General features: G+C 45.0%; 1 protein-coding gene across 2 annotated transcripts; it reads right to left on the bottom strand.

The window, feature by feature from the left end:
- Positions 1 to 794: 794 nt before the first annotated feature.
- On the bottom strand, positions 795 to 19,020 carry prpf8 (pre-mRNA processing factor 8). 2 transcript variants are annotated; one of them, XM_061827290.1, is made up of 43 exons: positions 18,765 to 19,020; positions 17,849 to 17,977; positions 17,596 to 17,764; positions 17,280 to 17,444; positions 16,853 to 17,071; positions 16,557 to 16,769; positions 16,324 to 16,449; positions 16,050 to 16,155; positions 15,157 to 15,347; positions 14,943 to 15,062; positions 14,602 to 14,791; positions 14,325 to 14,444; positions 14,108 to 14,242; positions 13,844 to 13,973; positions 13,400 to 13,596; positions 13,070 to 13,276; positions 12,641 to 12,804; positions 12,437 to 12,563; positions 12,069 to 12,261; positions 11,757 to 11,944; positions 11,389 to 11,627; positions 10,608 to 10,754; positions 10,218 to 10,428; positions 9,946 to 10,062; positions 9,599 to 9,846; positions 9,342 to 9,521; positions 7,703 to 7,838; positions 7,416 to 7,585; positions 7,168 to 7,297; positions 6,928 to 7,074; positions 6,688 to 6,848; positions 6,409 to 6,600; positions 5,952 to 6,189; positions 4,761 to 4,889; positions 4,446 to 4,559; positions 4,198 to 4,371; positions 3,878 to 4,071; positions 3,537 to 3,776; positions 3,017 to 3,158; positions 2,067 to 2,207; positions 1,842 to 1,981; positions 1,373 to 1,575; positions 795 to 1,290 (listed from the first exon to the last, which is right to left on the bottom strand). In XM_061827290.1, exons 2-43 carry the CDS (start codon positions 17,958 to 17,960, stop codon positions 1,136 to 1,138), a joined length of 7,020 nt encoding a protein of 2,339 aa, XP_061683274.1. In that variant the 5' UTR covers positions 17,961 to 17,977; positions 18,765 to 19,020; the 3' UTR covers positions 795 to 1,135. The 2 variants fall into 2 exon arrangements, with proteins under 2 accessions (XP_061683274.1, XP_061683273.1); XM_061827289.1 differs by having other exon boundaries at positions 17,849 to 17,972.
- Between the last annotated feature and the right edge of the window lie 29 nt (positions 19,021 to 19,049).

Genomic DNA, 19,049 nt, shown 5'->3' with positions numbered 1-19,049 from the left:
TTCCTCTCCGAAACCTGCAACCTTCACTTAGCGGTCGTGCTCTCGGCTGCGACATCCTCTCTTGTCATTGGAGTCTCACACTCTGCAAAGTAGGGCAAGGTTGTTGTTTTGGTTTCATGACGGCCACATACAGCAACATTAAAACAAACATTTGACGCTATTATGATCATCTCAATAGTTGCACTCGGTTAGGAAAGTCCAGTTTTTCAAGTCAAGTAATTGAAAATATGTACCAAAAATGAGCTGTAATCTGTCTGGGGCTATACTGGAATGTTGATCCACTGACCTCTTCATATACAGGGTGTCCCCCCCCAAAAAAAAAAAAATAAATACACATTTTTTAATAATCGTTAACTTGTTTATTATAACTCAATTTTTAACATGTAAAAGAATTCACAAATATATTTATTTAAAGTGTGTATTCATTTTTTTTGGGGGGGGGGGGGGGAAGACACACCCGGTATTTAAAATCCCAGGTCAACTTTCAGATCATTTCAAACATTTTTTTTTTTTTTTAAAACGTGGTCACAAAACAAAAAAAAAACACAGCTCGTCACCCTCTCATCTGTACGTTGAGGATTCAAAAGTGAATTCAAATTTGTCGATATGCGACCCGATATTGGCTGGTAACCAGTCGAGTAGTGCCTGGTACATTCTAGAGAGAAGAGCGACACCCCCACGTTGACACGTGTTTTTCATTGGGGGGTGTCTGATTTGAGTTGAAAATTTTTTTGGGGGGGAATTTAAAGGTATTGGAATGACTTTGGAAACAGAAGTGAAATGAGAAAAGGGAACAATGTATAAAATGCCATCTTTATTTAAACCCAACGTACAATGACACGGAATAATAAAAGGGAATTAAAAAAAAAAAGGACTTCTCCAACGCCAGGAGCGAGTACTTCGGCATTTTCGAACAATCAGCGGAGTATTACACGCTAGTTCTGTGTACAAATAATCAGACGCAAATGCACGTTTGATGTACTAGAACCTTCCTCAAAAACCAAAGTCGAAGTTTCACTAGAGAGGACTGTGGAAAGAAACTGAAAGAAAGATGAGAGCAATAAGAAGACTACACAAAAGCGTCCAAACAACAGTTAAAGGTTTCCAGGGGAAATTTTACAAGCAGTCTTTGTGCTCAACCGTACATATCCTCACGGTCAGCGTTGTAGATTTCACCCTCCTGCAACGAGGCAAAGTTGAGGAAGTGCGACGGGCGATGGACTTCGTGGTAGAACTCCTTGGGGTTGGCCAGCTGCAGGTCGTATTTCATGTTCGGGTCGTGACGTACACCTGGAAGGAAAGGTTTTCAAAAAAAAAAAAAATCACAAACAGACGACGCGTCGACTTCTACGGCAGCGCAATCGCAACTGACCCATGAAATTGTAGTTCCAGGAAACCTGACCCGGTACCATAAAGAAGCCCAGGAAGCGGTCAGAGAGCAGCATCTGGACCCGCTCGTAGTGGGACGGCAGGTAGCCTTTGGGGTTGTTGCCCTTGTCCGTGTTCTGCCGGCCCCACTCGTAGCCGCTCGGCGTCAACTTGTAGGCCGTCAGCGTGCACGAGCCCGGAGTGAAGCTGCAAATATGACGAGAAAATTGCCCTCAAGAGTCAGAAAGAGGAACTGGAAATCAGACTCCTGTTCTTTCATCCAGAGGGTTAAAAAAAAATAAATCATAAATAAAATCACCTTGCTTTTCTCTCCCCACTTTTACAAAACATTTTTTTAATAAATAAATACAAATTGAAACTCAACTGCATCAAATTGTTGTCTTGGCGCAATTTCAAGACAAAGCATTCCAACTTGTTTTGGCCACCGCAAGCACGAACGCTCCAAAGTTTACCTGCACGTGATGATGATGGTCTTTTCGCCGTCCCACGAGGGATTGTCGGCCATGATCTTGGCGTGGGTGGTGACGTCCTGAGGGGACAACTGCGGCGACTCATTGGGCTGCGTGTGGATCCAACCGAGGGGTTCCATTTCCTTTGACGGACCGACACGTTTAAGTATTGCCACGTGAGACATTTTATACCACGACCCCCATCCCATCCCATCCCAAAAATCGTACTTTCAGATATTCATGTCCAGGCAGCTGGTTGGGCAGGTGGACCGTCTGGTGCGTCCCCCATTGCGGCACCATGACGATACAACGGATCTCCTTCACTTGTGGGTTGTCGGGTGGGCTGGTGCCGTAAAGGTAGCCTGCAATCTGGAACGTCAAGCCAAGAATATTGATTTTGATGCCGCACAGATTATTAAGTATATTCAACATTGTCTAGAGATTGTTTTCGACTGCCATCACAGCCCTTCAGGTTTAGAACGCCGTCGCCATTTTGGTTTGGTGAATTTGCGTAAACAAACCGTAACTAAGCAGGAATCATTTCAGAAAGGCGCATGAACGGGGGCGCGCTGCTACGTTATCGGTTGCTCAAACGAAAGCGGGCCTTGTAAAGCGTCTTTCTTTCGACTGGCAGCTGCGATCAAGAACCGGTGCGAGAAAACGGAGCCGTTCGCAACCAAACGCCGACGACTGTGGCCGTCTCGTATCAGCGCAGCCGATCTGGCAGCCAAGTCGTTCCCTTACGTCCGAGTTTGCTCAAAACATTTTCTTCTTGGTAAGTATTGGATACCTTGTAGAATTTCACACCTACTTAGCGATAACCAAGAGACTACATAATACTCGTGTGTGAATGCAATGCACGTCTCCAAAATCTGTATTATTATAATAAGTTTGCAAAAACGGGTTACCGCACCGCTAGCGGCTACGTGAGTTGCGTTCAAAATGGAGCCGAGAAATGGGACCTCTCTCTCTCTCCCTCTTGGTAACAAAAATGAAATTAATAATCTACACCTCTTTCGTTGGTATAATCAACATCATTTAACACCACGCTGACTGCAATCACCCGGTACATATTTCAATTGAATTGCGGGTAGGCCAACCTTCGCAGTGGGGAGACACAAGGTCGCCTACGATGGATGCAGTCACGTGGTCGAAAACAGTCAATTGCCGGGACGTACCTGTGCACGCAAATCTGAAATGCAGATGAACTTCTTGAGGACATTCTTGGGCAGGATGTACGTGTATCCCGTCTCCTTGATGTCGTCAGAAGACACGTAAATGTGGTTGGTGCGGAGATGGAGGTTGGCAGCAGATATCGCCCTGGAGAGAAAAAAAAAAAAAAAAAAAAAAGGGGGGGGGGGTTTACAACGTGTTTATGAACTTCCGAGTGAGAGAGAGAGAGAGAGAGAGAGAGAGAGAGAGAAGGGAGAGTGAGAGAAGGAAGAGACAGAGAGAAGGGAGAGAGAGGAGAGAGAAAGGAGAGAGAGTGAGAGAAGGGAGGGAGAGGGGAAAAAAAAAAAATTCTGTCCTGCTACAATATGGCCAAAGTCAACACCAATAAGAAGAATAAAAGAGGAAAAATGGAATGCACACAGAGAGACAGACAGACAGAGAGATAGATAGATCGATTTCCTGCCAAATCATTTCATTGCAGTGCTGCCTCCTCAGACAGACAACGGCCTCAAACGCGATCCATACCTGACCCTCCACTCAGTCTTGGAGGAGAAGGTCTGGGTCTCGTAGTTGGACGTGGTGGACGTGATGATCTCGTCGCCGTGCTTGTTGACCGTGCGCGTCTGCGTGGCGGTGAGCTGCGACTGCTCTTTGGTCTGCTTCTCAATCTCGGCGATCTGCTGGCGTTGCTGCGAGGGGGCGGAGATCTCCATACCCAGGATGATGTCACGGATCTCCGACTGGGTCAACGAAGCCACGTTCACGCTGGGGGGGGGGGGGGGGGGGGGGGGGTTGGTGCACAGACGTGTTTTTTGGGGTCCCGTTCCTCATGGTTCAAACAATTGAATCTGGGTTGGAAGACGTACTTGTTCTTTTTGCCGTAGTCAGCCAGGATCAGGTCTTTCAGTTGCACTTCCACCTTGATCCATTCCTCATCTGTGAGCGTGGGCCAAATGTGATGAGGCTCAGTGATGGTGGTCTTGTCGGGTTTGAGGATCACTTTGGCCCGGTCGTTGTTGACGTGGAGCGCTCTGAGGATCAGGATGAGTCGGGAGAAGGCCTACAGAAACGGAGCATAGAGAATAGAAAACTTCTGAGCCAAGGAAATTCGGACGCAATCAGTTTTGTGATCATTTGTCTTAAAAAAAAAAAAGTAAGCATGCTGATGGTTCAGAGGAAGACTCACGGTGTAAGACGAAATGGTCTTCAGCCAATCATCGTAAAGGTTGAACAGCACCATCTGCGGTTCAGTGGCTTTGAGGATCAGGTCTCCAAACTTCTCCACCTTCAGACAGGCCTGGAAGGGCAACTGTAACTCGGAGCCTTTGATCACAATGTTGGGGAAGTCGAGCAAGTGGACCTGTCGCAAGGGAAGGACACCGTTATGCAAACACGCGCAGCGAATGATTCATCAAACGGTCGCGAGCGTCTCACCTCCAGAGGGTCCAGCATTCCCTTCCTCGTCACGATGATCTGCTTCGGTTGCTCCTCCACAGGCAGCGAGCGGATCAAGGCGGCAACTTCTTCGGCCGTCTTCCATTTCGCCAGCTGCGAGGAAATTCAATGGCATATTTAACCCGACCGAGATGGGTATTCTTATTGCCCTTTCAAATCTGCAAAGTGGACACACTTTTTTTTGGCTGCCAATTCTTGCTTAAAAGAGAAGCAGCTAATAGTATTTGGCTGGAATTGTCGTCCAAAGACAAGAGGAACCCCATCACGGTGATCAACGAATTCAATGTTTGTTACCTGTCCCAGACGTTTTTGTCCGGCCCACACGGACGTGTGAATGATCTTGAGGAAGAGCTGTCCGGTTCTGGGGTTGAAGATGAAAATGGCTCCGTTGATGGGTTTGGTGGTCAAGTTGCCCTCAAAGGTCTGGTGAAATGTCAAAAATACGTCTCAACATTAGACACGGTCAGATAGTTCAGAGCTGATACTGAGTTGCCAAAAGCGAAGGCACGTCCGGATTTCGCCATTTTCACTGTACGTTGACATTAGTATGTCCCTGCGCACTTTACTTCAGAACCCAGGCAGGGTAAAAGTTCATTTATTAAAAATAAATGTGATTGTATGACAACTTTTATTAGTCCTACTATGAGGACATTTGCATTGTTTAAGCAGTAGTTGTTTATATGTATATTGCACGGTGGGATGGTGGAGCAAACTGGTTAGAGTTCTGAGGACCTGGGTTCAATCCCGGCCCCGCCCGTGTGCAGTTTGCATGTTCTCCCCGCGCCTGTGTGGGTTTCCTCTCAGCACTCCGATTTCCTCCCACATCCCAAAAACATGCAACGTTCATTGGACACACTAAATTGTCCCGTCGGTGTGATTGTGAGTGCGACTGTTTGTCTCTATGTGCCCTGCGATTGGCTGGCGAGCACTTCAGGGTGTAACCTGCCGCCTGGGGAAGGCTCCATCACTCCCACAACCCTTGTGAGAATAAGCGGCTCAGAAAATAAATGGATATAAATAGCATACAAGAGAAGACAATTACATTGCTTCTTCATACATGTCGACATCCAAGCGCATTGCACAATACACAAAATAGCACAATTCTCCATAAATAATGCATCAAATTCCATCTATCAGCAATGTTAGTTTTCAAAATAGAATATATTTGCATTTTGATGTTTGAGATGTGATTAATCTGCTTTGATAGTCATGGTCCCCCCCCCCCCCCACCACCAGATTTTAAAACTTCATTGGCAAACACTTTTGATGATGAAATCTCACATATTGATATTTCAATGCAGGCTGAAACTGCTTCCACATTACAAAAATGAATATTCAAATCATAAATTTTGAGATGAGGATTACTGTCACGCAGAAATTTTTGAACATAATCTTATGAAATATGGCAATTTATACAATGCCCTGGAACTTTTATCCGTTGGCAGAGTATAATATTCCATGAATATTGTTCCGATTTGCACACACCTTGTGGATGGTGACTCTGTAGACGTTGGTGTCATCCACGAACCAGATGATTTGGTTCGAGAAGAGTTCGCCGTAGTTCTGCGAGGACAGGTAGGGCTCGGTGGGCTCTGAGGAGTAAAGCTGCAAACCCTTGCGGATTCGCTCCCTCAGCACGTACAGGGCGGGGTTGGCCTTCATGATCTTGGCCATGGCCTGCTGGATCAAAGGCTTGCTGCCCGGGAACCAGTTCCCGTAGCCACTGCGCAAAAACAGCAAATGCAGATTGGAAAACGTGGTGTACCCCGCCCGCTTCTTCCTCAGAGTCAGCTGGGATAGACAATTGCCTAAGCGGTACAGAAAAATCAACGGATGGCTGGATGGATGCTCACGTCGAGCTTCATATTTACACCGTTTGTGCACATTAAATCTCATTTTATTGCCGGGGTGACTTGCATTCACCAATTGGAACGATACCAACCTGTGGAGGTTGTAGGCCAAGTCGATGGCGATCAGCACTCCAGTGGGGGAAGGATAAATACTCATGTTGTCAGTGGTGTAGTCCAAGAACTTGGCCCTGGCGTAGCGCTCAATGTCATGAGAGTCGTAGTCGCCCCAACGCAGCTGAATGTCAATCCAGTACTTTTGTGTGGTGGTGCTGTCCATCACATCCCTGGAAGAGCAGCGGCAAATTCAATCATTGACGGCCAATTTTATGGATGGTCGTACAGAAGTACTTTCTGGTATCGTAATTTCATACTTTGAATCTGCCAGCAAAGATGGCCGAGAGACGTTCCACTTGTAGGATGCAAAAAGCAGGATGTCAGCACAGGACGAGTTCATCTTGTACGACTTCCTGGGGTGGATGGTCTCCTTCTGCACAGTCTCAATCTCGAGAGCGTCCAGTTCCTGGTCAAAAACCTGAAAACAGAAAAACGCAGTCATATTTGGATCGTCATAAATTGGGACAGTAAGATGAAAGATATCAGATAAAACGTACCTGACAAAGATCCATGACAATGCTCTCGTGGATCTTCTGCCACAAGTGAGCTCTGAAGATCTGAATGAGGGAGATCTTCAGGGTCGGAATCTTTCCGTGCATGAAGATTCCGGTTAAGTCGAGTTGCACCTGGAAACCCACGTACACCTACAAACAAGGGGAAAGAGGAAACTATATAGTCTGTGTCGATATTTGGAAACATTACCTGTCAAAACGTAGTAAGTCTACTGTTGTACTTACATTGGCTCTGTTGATTGTGGGCGACCACCAGAGAGTGAAGCGACGGTTGGGGATTTGGTTAAGACCGGACCTCTGAGCATTTGTCAGCTTCTTCCACTTCATCGATTCTTCAAAGCCACTCGCCTTCTCCCTACATAACAGAACAAGAACCACTCCGTTTTGTAAGACAAGTGTTAAAGTAAGTATGCCCGAATGGCTCACGTTTATATATGGAACTGAGATGCCAGGTTTTGGTGCATTTTCCTCACCAGAAGAGACCCTCCCAGGTCGGGAAGTAAGTGCCTTTGAAGAGGGTGTGTTCCAGGATGCCCTCCACGCCGCCCAGGGCCTGGATCATGTCTGTGCGGTAGTTGTTGAGGTTCCACAGTTTGCCGTCGTGCCTCTGGTGAGTCCACCAGAACGGATTCTGCTTCAGGACCTGCAGTCAACGGAGAAACGTTAATATCCACTGCACCGTATTCTATGTACTCATCACATATTCATGTTAAATGTGAAGTATAAGATACATTTGACTCAAACGTCTTTCGTGTTGTACCTGGTATTGTTTAAAATCAGTTCTGACTCTCCAGCCTTTGTCATAGGCCAGAGTGTGTCTGTCTTTTTGAAAAAGCGTGTTGATACGCGGGATTCCTCGGTCCCACGAGTCCTCTAAATCCTCCAAGGTCAGCCGCCTGGAAGACAGACCACAAAAGAACGTTTGTTTCACTCGCAATTCAAACTCTTTCTGTATTGTTGACGAAAATTCGAAATGCGTGGGCAAAAAAGGACCAAATGCCTTTCACTTGACATCTACTGAATTGGCACGCATTCCATAAATATAATGGAGTGTGAAGCGAGTTGCCCCTTATGGGATTGTAATTATGCTAAATGTGAACATTATCCATACAAAACTGACCCGTGTTCGGCCTTTGGCCTGTCACGCTAACCATTTTTAAAGATGACATATCGTTCCCAAAACTATCACGACAAACAATGTTCTTTAAGAAAAAAGTCTGTAATTAGGGAAAATAAGGCCAGCTGTGATTGTATGTTTTGCTTTACAATCAGTATCATTATGATAACTTCCACTCTCGCTTCTCTGTTATATTCTTTTTCTTTACATCATGATGTGGAATCCCCCGTCAGTCTGAAATCAAGAATGAAGAGCTGCAAAACAACCATTGTTTACATGGAGGCTTTTGGTCTGATGAAAATCAGTTGAGCTGGCCAAACTGGCTCATAAACATCTTTCGGAGTCAAAAGTTCAGATTGAATTTCATACGATTTCGCAGGAATGCCATCTCTAAGTAAATGCACGGTGACGCCATCGTTTCCACATGGCGCAATATGGTGGCTCCCGACAGAGCTGAGATGCGAGGGAGATGTTTTAAATCAAGCATTTTTTTTTTTTTTTAAATGAATAATTTTTAAAATCCCAACTACTGTGCTAAATATATGACTGACGTCCATCTTGATCAATGATGTGACATGCATGACGACGTGCGCATGTCACATAGCTGTTCAGATTAAATTTGTGCACATTTTGGATACACTCTAGCGGAACGGATCATGTCACATCCAAACAGTTAAACGGATATCGTCGATCAGAATAATTCCAATTGCAATGACAAACAAGCCCCCCACGAAAATTCATCTGCAGTCCGTTGCAGATGAACCCTTCAGCTGTCAATCATATATACGTTGATGGCTGCCGTCATCAACTACTGGCTGTTGGCAATTAATGCTGCCAGGTTGGTGTTAATGGGGACGAACACACACACACAACACAGAACGAAGTGATTACGTTTTAACGACATTGCTGCAGTGAAGTGACCCGTTTAGATCAACTCGCTAGCTCATTAGCTCAGAAGGTAGCTTGTTACCTCGCAAGCGAGCTCGTTCGCCTGAAACAACAAACTGTGAACTTTCCCTGAGGTGGTGTTTCCATTGTGTGAATATACACTCAGTATAAGGAGCAAAGCTGTGGAGTGTGGAATACTGGACGAAGCCAACACTGGCAGAAGCTTAACGATCTGGAGGCGTTCTATGCTCATTTGGTGGCTAATGACATAGCCGTCAAACTCTGCTGGCTCACTGTGGGATTCCCATGCCGATTTTAATTATCAAACAAAAAGCTGATGTCGTATAGTAACAGGCCTAGTTCAGCATTTAAGAGAGAGTTAAAAGGGGCATACCTGTTCTGTGCAATGGCCTCCTGCCTCTTGAGGGCGTACTCCGCCCACACCCTCTGGGAGTCGATGAACTCACTTTCCCATGGCTGAATGTAACGATACAAATTTGGAATGAGCTGGTCCTCTTCGTGGCTCATTCCAGACCTGAAGTGGGTGATTCCCACATCTGTCTGCTTGGACCAACTGAGGGGGAGACGAGAATTTTGAGAACAACTACCTGCAGTTTTCCCGTCAAGTGGAATACGTGGACGCTCACTTACCGCAGATCAGACTGTGGTATGAGCACGTGGCCCATGGACAACATGCCCAGGCCGCCCAACTCTTTGGGAGTGTAGAAAACAACAGGCGGGAAACGGCTCGGCATTTTCGAGTTCAGCCCGATCTTGATACGCGTTTGAATCTTGTTCTCACACTTGACCAGCAGGTCCAGCAGCTCCTGGGTGTTGACCACCGCTTCTCGGAAGTACGTCATCAGGCCAATAAGAGCTGTGTTCCATTTATTTACAATCTGAAGTCAAAATGAGGGGACATTATGATACGCATTCTAGTTTGACGACCACAACTTTCATTGTATAACTAAGCTGGTTTAGAGCTTTGATGGGATTACCTTCGTGAAGGTGGTTGAGCCCGAGGCCATCAGGATCTGCCGCACTCTGTTGTGGAAGCGCTGCATGGATTCATCATCCACCCGTAGGAAACACTGAGCTGTCCTCTCTTTGGTGACCTATAAATGAAAACCCAAGAATTAAGCACTCGATACTTGAGTAATGGGCTATAAAAAAAAAATAAAATAAAATCACTGCTTAGGACTATTAATGATTCAAATGGCAGAGGTTAAACTCAATGATGACTCAAAGAGAGAAGTTGCCATTTTCCCACCTCATTCTGCAAATTCCAGACACCATCTTTATGGGTGAACTCCTCATAGCTTGTCCGACATTTGGGCAAGATGCGGCACTCGAAGCCGCACATGTTGAAGAGCAGGTTGGGGTTGTCTTTGCTGTAGACTGACACAAAGCTGTTCTCCCACTGGACTGTCGTCACTGACCGTGGCAGGCGGTTCTTGATGTCCCAGAAGACGGCACGTCCACTGAGAAAAATAAAACAAAAGTTCTGGACCACTTTAACCTGTGAACCTAAATGTACATGTGTGTGTGTGTGTGTGTGTGTGTGTGTGTGCGTGCGTGCGTGCGCAAACGCCCCCCCCCTCCCACACACACACACACCACACACACACACACACACACACACACCGAGCTGAGGACTTACAGATTGACATCATGCTTCATGAGTCTCATGCGGGCGTCACGGGGCCAGCATTTTTTATTGTTGTAGCCCACAATGTTCTCATTGTTGGGGTCAGGGTGCTCTGTCAGGTACCTCTGAATGAGGTCTCTCGCCTCGTCAGCAGAAAACCTGATAAAGGCATGAAAAAAGTTAGTTGATGAAGAAATGGAACAGCACAACACTAACGTTTGCAGTAGTAGTCGCACCATTTTTTGGAGGAGGTAAAGCATGACTGTGGCATACCAGACTTTTGATTGACAGTAACTCAAGATATATTTTCAAAATGGTTACAGAACAAGCTCTTTGCCCACTACAAGCAGCACCAGACAAAACAGGTCAATAAAATGATGATTATAATTATTTTATTTGATCACTTGCTCAGCTCAGCTGTTAAACTTCTCCTGGGCAAACCACTTAATTTTGAACAATACCACAACCATGATTGCTACACATTTTACATGCATTTTGGACTGCATAAGTGCACAATCACCATCTAAAAATAATTTATAATTATTCACACTACTTTTGCAAATGTATTTTTTTCTAATCACATCACTTGAAAAAAAAAGAATTTAAAAAGTTACATATGAGATGAATGTGGTCACAGTCTCGAGCCCTGGCCAAGACTCAAATATACTACCAAAATTTGGTAATATACAAATAAAAGAGCAAAATATCAATTCTGAGAATGTCATTTTATCCATCAGAGGTGAGCGTTTTACTTCCAAACACCGAACACCAGAAAGGGCTGAGAAAATCTCACCTGAAGAAGATGTGGATGCGGTCAATGTAGCGGCAGTAGAGCCGGATCGGGTGGGCGCTCTCTGTTGCCGTATCTTGGAAACTGAGGAAGTCATTGGGCATTTGCGGCGGACCTGCCATCTCGCTGGCCCGATGCAGACCCAGCACCAGCAGATCCATGACCAGACCGTAGTACTGTACAATGAACGAGGCAAACTGGAGTCCCCTGATAATCCCGTAAGAGTTTGTATGGTTCATGTCCTGGTAAAGGGAGGGGAAAAAAAAAAAATAAATAAAAAATAAAAAAACATTTAAAATCAGGGTTACAAACATCTAGGAATCCAGAATATGAAAAGATTGTGAGAATTGTTGGAGTAAATCACCGTTTACCTTGTAGTTGATGACCACATTGTTCTTGGCCGTCATATAATCGGCAATGTTGTGGTCGACGATAAGACGCAGTAGCCTGTTGAGCAACGTCAAATCAATCTTCTCATACATCTTCTCGTAGCGTGACTCCAGCATCACGTTGCACTCGCCTTCTGCAGTTTCCCAAACATCCTGCAAGTTGTTAATGCCTGAAAGAAAGAAGCAGAACTCAGTCCAACTACCGTCGTACACATTGGAGGTTGCATTCATGAAGATTCCGTACATTCTGTAAGATACACTTCCTTTTTTTCACATGACAACATTTTGTCTGACCTTGGCACCATTTGTAGACGAGCAGTGGAGGCGGTTCAGTGTCAGCTGGTTTGATCCAGGGTGGGAAGAGTCGCCTCTTGTCTGCTTCATACCACAGATATTGATCAAGATAGGCATCTGTGATCTTCTCCAGGGGCTCCACGTCATATACCGGCACCAGGTGGCTGTACAGGTCCATAAACTCAATACCCACCTAAAAAAGAATGAACAAAGGATGAGTGCGATGAAACAAACGGGATTCCTACAAATAATTTACAGCAAAAAATAAAAACCTAAAGAAATCTGATTTACTATTCAAGCAACTTTTTTTTTTTTTTTGCCATCTGTGCAGCATAATCTTTGCTTTCGCCGCTCCAATCTTGGCTGACCTCTTTGAAGGCTCGCTGTGTGAGCAGGTGACGCTTGATCCTGGACAGAGCCTCGTGGGGGTTGTCGTAAGCCTGCTCGATCAGCCCGAGCTCTTCTCTCTGAGACTGATTCAAGCGGGATTTTACACTGCAACACACACAAAGTAGGATTTTAATAAAAGACATGCTGGAAAAGTTAATGTCGACAGTTGAAGAGGTGCTGACCTGTAAGCCTCTTTGAGCCTCTCCAGCGCCAGGATGAGCAACTTGGTGTCATGTTTGTATGAGAGTGGAGGGAAGGGGATGGGCGAGAAACGTCGACTTTCCAGCCAGTGAACAGTTGTGGTGTAAATAGCGACAGCTTCCTCAGCTGTGATGTAGGGACCATCCTGGCAGCAAATCAGAACCATTTCAAGTGTTATTAAGGTATAGTTACGGCGGTGGCATTTGACACCATCTTAGGTCAAGTAATGTCTTTAACGGTGACGACTCAACTGCAGCTGCAGCCAATAATCAAAAGCCACCATTAAGGGTAATATTCCTCCAGTTCTTGCGCACATGCAAGCAGACCAATGCAAGTGCGCCTACGTAAAGAGGATTTCAGAAAAGAGAACCAGTGCAGTGCACAATTTTTTTGTTTTGTCCGTGTGATACCTTCAAATAGTTATGCTGTCTCTCCTGCTCAGCCTTGAGGTACAAACGGGTCAGTCTTCCCAAGTTCTTTTTGCAGACAGTCTTGTCTACAGTGGCTCCACGGCGGATTCGCTCACGGTTGTAGTGGGCTGTGTTGGTCCACCAGTCAGCTTTGGCCTTCACGTAGCGCAAGATCATGTTCTCGATGGGCGTTGGTAAACCGGGAACCTGCCGGGGGTGGGTGGATATTTTGACGTCATCGAGAGTTTACTTTAACCCTTCCTATTATTGAATTTCACAACGCAGATGTTCACGCTCGTCCAAGGGTGAAAAAGCTCGCGAGGCACCAACCTTCCACGGAATGTTGGCCTTCCAGCACCTCCAGGACTCACTGAGGTGCTGAAGGATGGTTCTGGCTTTGTTCTGTTTGATGCCCTCGGGCATCATGTCCAAGATGTCGTGCATCACGGCGGCACGCAACTCCAGGTCAAAGTGAGACTCCACGCGCTGCTTGGTCACAGTTTTGGCCACACCCTTGGAGTGACGGCCTGTAGGGGAGGTTTGGGGGAAAAAAAAAAAAAAAAAAAAAAGTGCTCACGGAACATGACATTTCAAGAGACCAGATCAATGCATTTTTCTACTTTGTGTAACTTGATCCACACGTCTTTTCACACTCTATTGTATACCTGAACGATGAGACTTATCAGTGATCAGATACTGTATAACTGCCTTGGTAGGGCAAATGGCTGTAACGCCAAATACAATACAATCATGAGCATCATAAATGTGGCTAACCTTCAAATTGCCTGGCCAGCAGATTTCCAAGCCACCTCTCCAAAAGTGGTGTGATGCCTCTCATGAAGAAAAGCCACACCCTCCATCCAGGTGCCCAAAACCCACAACCTGGTCCCTTTCCAACTGGACCCTGAGTAAACAAACATAACGTGAATCAAAAGAAAAATGAAGGTCTCCTTTCAGCATTTCTGTTGTGACACAATAATGAACTCAAGAAGGCCTGAAAACTCATTTATGTCGCAGATTGTTAACCAAAATTCTTACAGTGTTGAAACGGTAGTATATGAGATGTTTCAGATCTTTGCACATCCGGATTTGTCTCATTAGCTTGTACTTGTAGCGGTACATTCCAGTCAGCTGTCCCACGTGAGCAAAGATGTATTGCAGCCCATCTGCCAACTACAACACAAAGAGACTGTTCTGCAAACCGCTTACAAAATTCAGAGGGATAACGTTTTGGGGTCGAAAAAGCAGAAATGACCTGGAATGCGTCCACATTTCCCAATCTGTACTGTACGTGGCTGTCCACCACCAGCTTGCTGAGTCTCAACACCTCTCGACAGAGGTGGAAAGCGTTGCCAAATCTTGACTTTTTACGTTCCTGGGGAGCAAAAAAAACAAAACTTCAAGTACACAAAAATAAAGACGCACAGCCTACCAAACAAACAATTCAAAACGAAAGTATTACAAGTAAAAACGTGAAGTTTCCATCTTTATGTTAAAGTGCATAAGCAAAATGAAAATATTTTGGCTTTCACCTTTGTTGTCAGTGTCTTGACGGGCTTCAAGTTGAAGTTGTAGTCCAAGTGCAGGTAGTTGAGGTTCTTTCGGTGGATGAGCAGATTGAGCATGTTGTAACCCTGTCGGCAGACCTGCAGGCCCACCTCCACCCAGTCAAGCTTGGTGGACTGGAAGAACTTTGTGGCCTTGAAGGAACGGAACAGATACCTACAAGGCAAACAATACAAGTCTGAACAGCAAATCCAAGCTGATGACCGTATAAGCTTTGATTGAAACGCGGAAAACATCCGGGGGAGAAAAAAAAAAAAAAAAAAACAAAAAAAAAAACAAAGAAAGAAAATGTAGATATGAGGCACACCTCTTTTTCTGGGCCTTTGGTGGTCTGTGTTTGAGAGCATTGAGCACGTAGTACTTCAGCAGTTTCTGGTATGACACTCGCACTTTCACTGGCTGTCCTGCAGGGCAGTGTTCACGATACCTGGAAACACGCAAAAAAGAAGAAGCAAAAAAACCCTTGAGAGCCTTGTCGTTTATCATCGTCATCTTTCACTTCCCCAAAGATGCTTGCTCACCAGTTCTTGATGAGAGGGATATCGATGGCTCTCCTGGTTCGACCTGAACGCAAGTTGAAGGGTCTGGGCGCCCACAGCAGAGCAATTCCATTGGCCGTGTTGTCAGTGTAGAGTGGCGTCTCCTTGAGGAAGGGCTCCACAAACTCGGGGAGCTCAAACTCCTCGTCATCATCGGGCAGAGGCTCCTGACTCTGAATGGAAGCAACAGCAATATATGAGATTTGAACCGACACAAAATCTATCTGATAATAGCTGGTAGATATTAGGAGCATTTTTTTCAATGACCAACGCGATCATTTGTTTTGATATTCCCCCAGTTATTAAGCACAAGCTTGCACAGCAACACAGGGATGACTTTATAAGGACTTCAAAGTTAAGTAACAACTGTTAAAATTGTCACAAGCCTTGACATAAGTGAACTCTCCTATGTGCATATGACATTTGCAGTGACTCACATTTGACGAGCGCGAATGCTCGCAAATCTGCACAATCGAGCACGAAAAAAAAATCACACGCATACAATTTGAGTAGAAAAAAAATAGATATTGAAAGACGTTGCTTATTTTTTGTAGTCTTGACATAAATTTATGTGTTTATTTCATAAACATCGTTAAGTAAACAAGCCTGCTCCAAAACAACCGGCATTCACCCGGAAACAGGAAATGCGAGTTAACCGTACTGAGCACGTGCAGAAGTTCGGCCGGAAGCGCATGTTCAGATCTGCGAGCGCATTTACGTCGAAAGTCATCAACATAATGAGCCATGTCAAAGGAAATTCACTTACACTAAGGGCGCTCATTGCGTCGATCGCAAAGCAGTGTGATGCCATGAAAAAAAGACTATCTGCGAGCACGAGTGACTGCATTTGTTTTTGCTTGGACACACACACCTACCTTGACCGAATGTCTGTGTGAAATGGGATTGATCAGCGGATCAAAGTAAAACGCCGGGAGATCCGGGTCCTCAGTCTTGATGAACACCACATTTGGTGTGTGGTACCTGGACACACGGAAAAGAATGGACACTTTTTACAACCAGTGAAACACAAACTCGTGAAATCTCATAGAAAGAACAATTATAAAATGTACCCTCACAGCAAAACACCTGTAAACGATTTTTACAGTAAAATCATAGTATCATAATTCTAATTGTAGAGGGAAAACCTACCAGGTGAGGTGGACATGGTGCGGCAAGTTGTTGTACAAGTAGGGGAAGGCAATTTTGTACTCTGTCCTGATGGGCTGTCTGATGATGATCTTGTTGATGTCATTGAATTCATTCCAGTCTTCATCCCTAATGGAGGAAAAAAACAAAAACAACACAAGATGTGTGCTGACATTGTTAATAGCGAGTCCTTAAACGACATACATTGGATTTTAATAAAACCCGGCAGGTCTTACTGGAGGTTAATGTCTCGAACCAGAGGCTCAAATTTGGGTCCTCCGGGTATGGCCATGTTTAAAGCCTTGGAAGTGAAGAAGGCCTTGAGGTCGAACAGGTAGAAGTAGTTGTAATCCACCAAGTCTGTCAGCAGCTGATTGGCCAAGCGGTACAGCGTTGACATCATGGGGAGCGAGAATTGCCATCGACGATAAGTGGTGCCGTTCACAAACCTTAAAAAGGAAGATAAGATTACATTTGGAAAAAGATGAAAATAATAAGGATACGAGAAAAACGTGTATCAAAAGGCCTTTACTTTGTGGTGTCCTTAAGGGGCTGGTGCTCGTACAGCCATTCCACGACAGGACTATCCTCTTCCGTGTCCAGCTCCATTTGAATGGCCTCCAGCGGTTCTACATCGAGGATGTTGTCTGCATAATCCAGCGGCGGCTCTTCGTCGTCAAACGGCGGGAAGCGCATCCTCTTGAAGTGGCGACGGTCGCGCTTCTCTCGCCGCATCATGATCCACATGGTACTAAGACGGCACCACAATTAGCTATAAACTCGGGTGAAAGTCAACATTAGCAAATGTACAGTTCATTAGTGACACGGCCAGAAAGAAGGATTTTCACCCAACGTCATATGAGAAATAGACAGCCAGAGGTTTGCACACACTTGCTAATGTAATTACGATGGGATGTGTCTAAACTCAATCGATACTGACGAAGCTATTCCCTCCTTACCCCCACTGGGCGATGTAAACTGGCTCGATAACCCAAGGTATTTCATTCACAAAAGAAATGGCTCCAGTGATGTGGTAGAGCACGGGCACATCTCTGATCTGCTCCCAAGGCATCGGCATGTTCTCCAGCAGTTTAAGCACCGCGTGGGGCATGTACTTGAGGGCACTGTTTAAAAAAAAAAAAAAAAAAAAAAAAAAAAAGAAGCTGGTTACGAGTAGACGGTGCCAGTTAAGGTTTTCAGACAAATGTTTGAACCATGCATACTTTGTCTTGTGATGACGCAAAAATAAAACGACTAATTAGACAGTATCCTTACCCTAAGTAGACCCTCTTGTCATGCCGAAACTTCCTATTGGTCATGTCACCATGGTCTCTGATGATCTTACGGACATGTTCAGGAGGCATGTCTTCCTTCTGAGCATCCACAAAACCAAACTTTCGCTTCTCCGAGTAGCGCTTTGCTTGCAACTGCTGCCATTTCCTCGCTGCACGGTGAGTGGACATTCAACACAAAATTACGCAATTTCATATCGAGCAAAATTCAAGAAAGCAGAGGGTAGCGTGGAAACCTTTTTCTTGGAGTTTCTCCTCGGTCATGTAGTCTGGGACTTGCGGTGGAAGGGGGACACCTGGCGGTGGGATCCCCGCAGGAACGCCGCGGAAAGGGAACGCAACTGCCATGGTCCCTCACAACTACACTAACACATTAGAAAACAATATTGGATTCTCCAATTCAAATAGACACAATGAGCTTTAAAGTACATGTATGTGTGTATCGAATTTAATTTTGGATTTAATAATAACATTATGTTGTCCGATTCTGTGTGTAAAACGCTTTCCAATGACACAATCGAGTTTTTGAAATTTGGATAAACACGAAGAAAGTTACACAAAATTAACGTTAGGATGAAAAAAAAAAAGATCTTGACACGTAAAATTCAAATCACTATTGACCTAGTATCAAGAAATTGTTGCAGTTATTTTTGAACCAGCACAAAAGAATAATAACACGCTTAATCTGTATCCGCACGTTCATTCTCTTCACGTGAAAATGAAAAACTACGAAAAAAGAGTGACTACATGGCAATATGCAAATAAACTATGCCTCTTGAGTTGCTCACGCACTCGTTCATGCAAAGGTTACAAAACACAGTTTAGTCGGTCGATTGAATTTTAGTTTGATACCTAGTTAGCCGATCGTCTAGCTAACGTTAGCTAACCCACCGTGAAACGGAAGACGTAAAAATGAAACAAATCCGACTGTATGAATATCTACATTTACAGTAAAAACGTGACAATATAACCAATTGTACTACTGTGGAAGAGAACCAACGTGTTTGTTTGTTTGTTTGTTTGTTTGTTTTACACAGGTCGTAACAATGGCGCTAGTTAGGCCAAACGTGGTTATGGCGAAGCACGAGCTAATCCATTAGCACGGCAGGCTAGCGGGTTACAAAATCAAATTCCATACACAAAGCAGCTCACCGTACTCCCTTCGTTCCCACGGAGTTCTATTGACGTGGAAGACTTTTTTTGCCCCCTCTTGTTCACCAAAACATGTCTCTTGCGATGCAGTTTGTCTTCCCGAAAACGCGACAAGCGACGATCGCCAAACGACCTACGGCGTCTAGCTGAATTCGCAGCGGCAACTACGTCCGATTGACGACGTTTACAGTAAAAAGAAACTTAGCATACGTAAAAAAAAACCGCACAAGCGCAACATGCGCATCTCGGTTGAGACTTCCGCCTATCTACTGCCATCTACTGCAC

Source organism: Syngnathoides biaculeatus, chromosome 8, assembly GCF_019802595.1.
Source record: "Syngnathoides biaculeatus isolate LvHL_M chromosome 8, ASM1980259v1, whole genome shotgun sequence".
Lineage (NCBI taxonomy): Eukaryota > Metazoa > Chordata > Actinopteri > Syngnathiformes > Syngnathidae > Syngnathoides > Syngnathoides biaculeatus.
Note: the sequence above shows the minus strand (reverse complement) of the source record. Positions and strands in the feature narration are given on the sequence as shown.

Excerpts from the sequence above, each read along its gene's own strand:
- prpf8 (XM_061827290.1), bottom strand. The coding sequence starts at position 17,960 with ATGGCAGTTGCGTTCCCTTTCCGCGGCGTTCCTGCGGGGATCCCACCG. Across the intron at positions 16,770-16,852 it reads CCCCTTAAGGACACCACAAA|GTTTGTGAACGGCACCACTT; the intron begins GTAAAGGCCTTT and ends TTCCTTTTTAAG. Across the intron at positions 16,156-16,323 it reads CACCATGTCCACCTCACCTG|GTACCACACACCAAATGTGG; the intron begins GTAGGTTTTCCC and ends CCGTGTGTCCAG.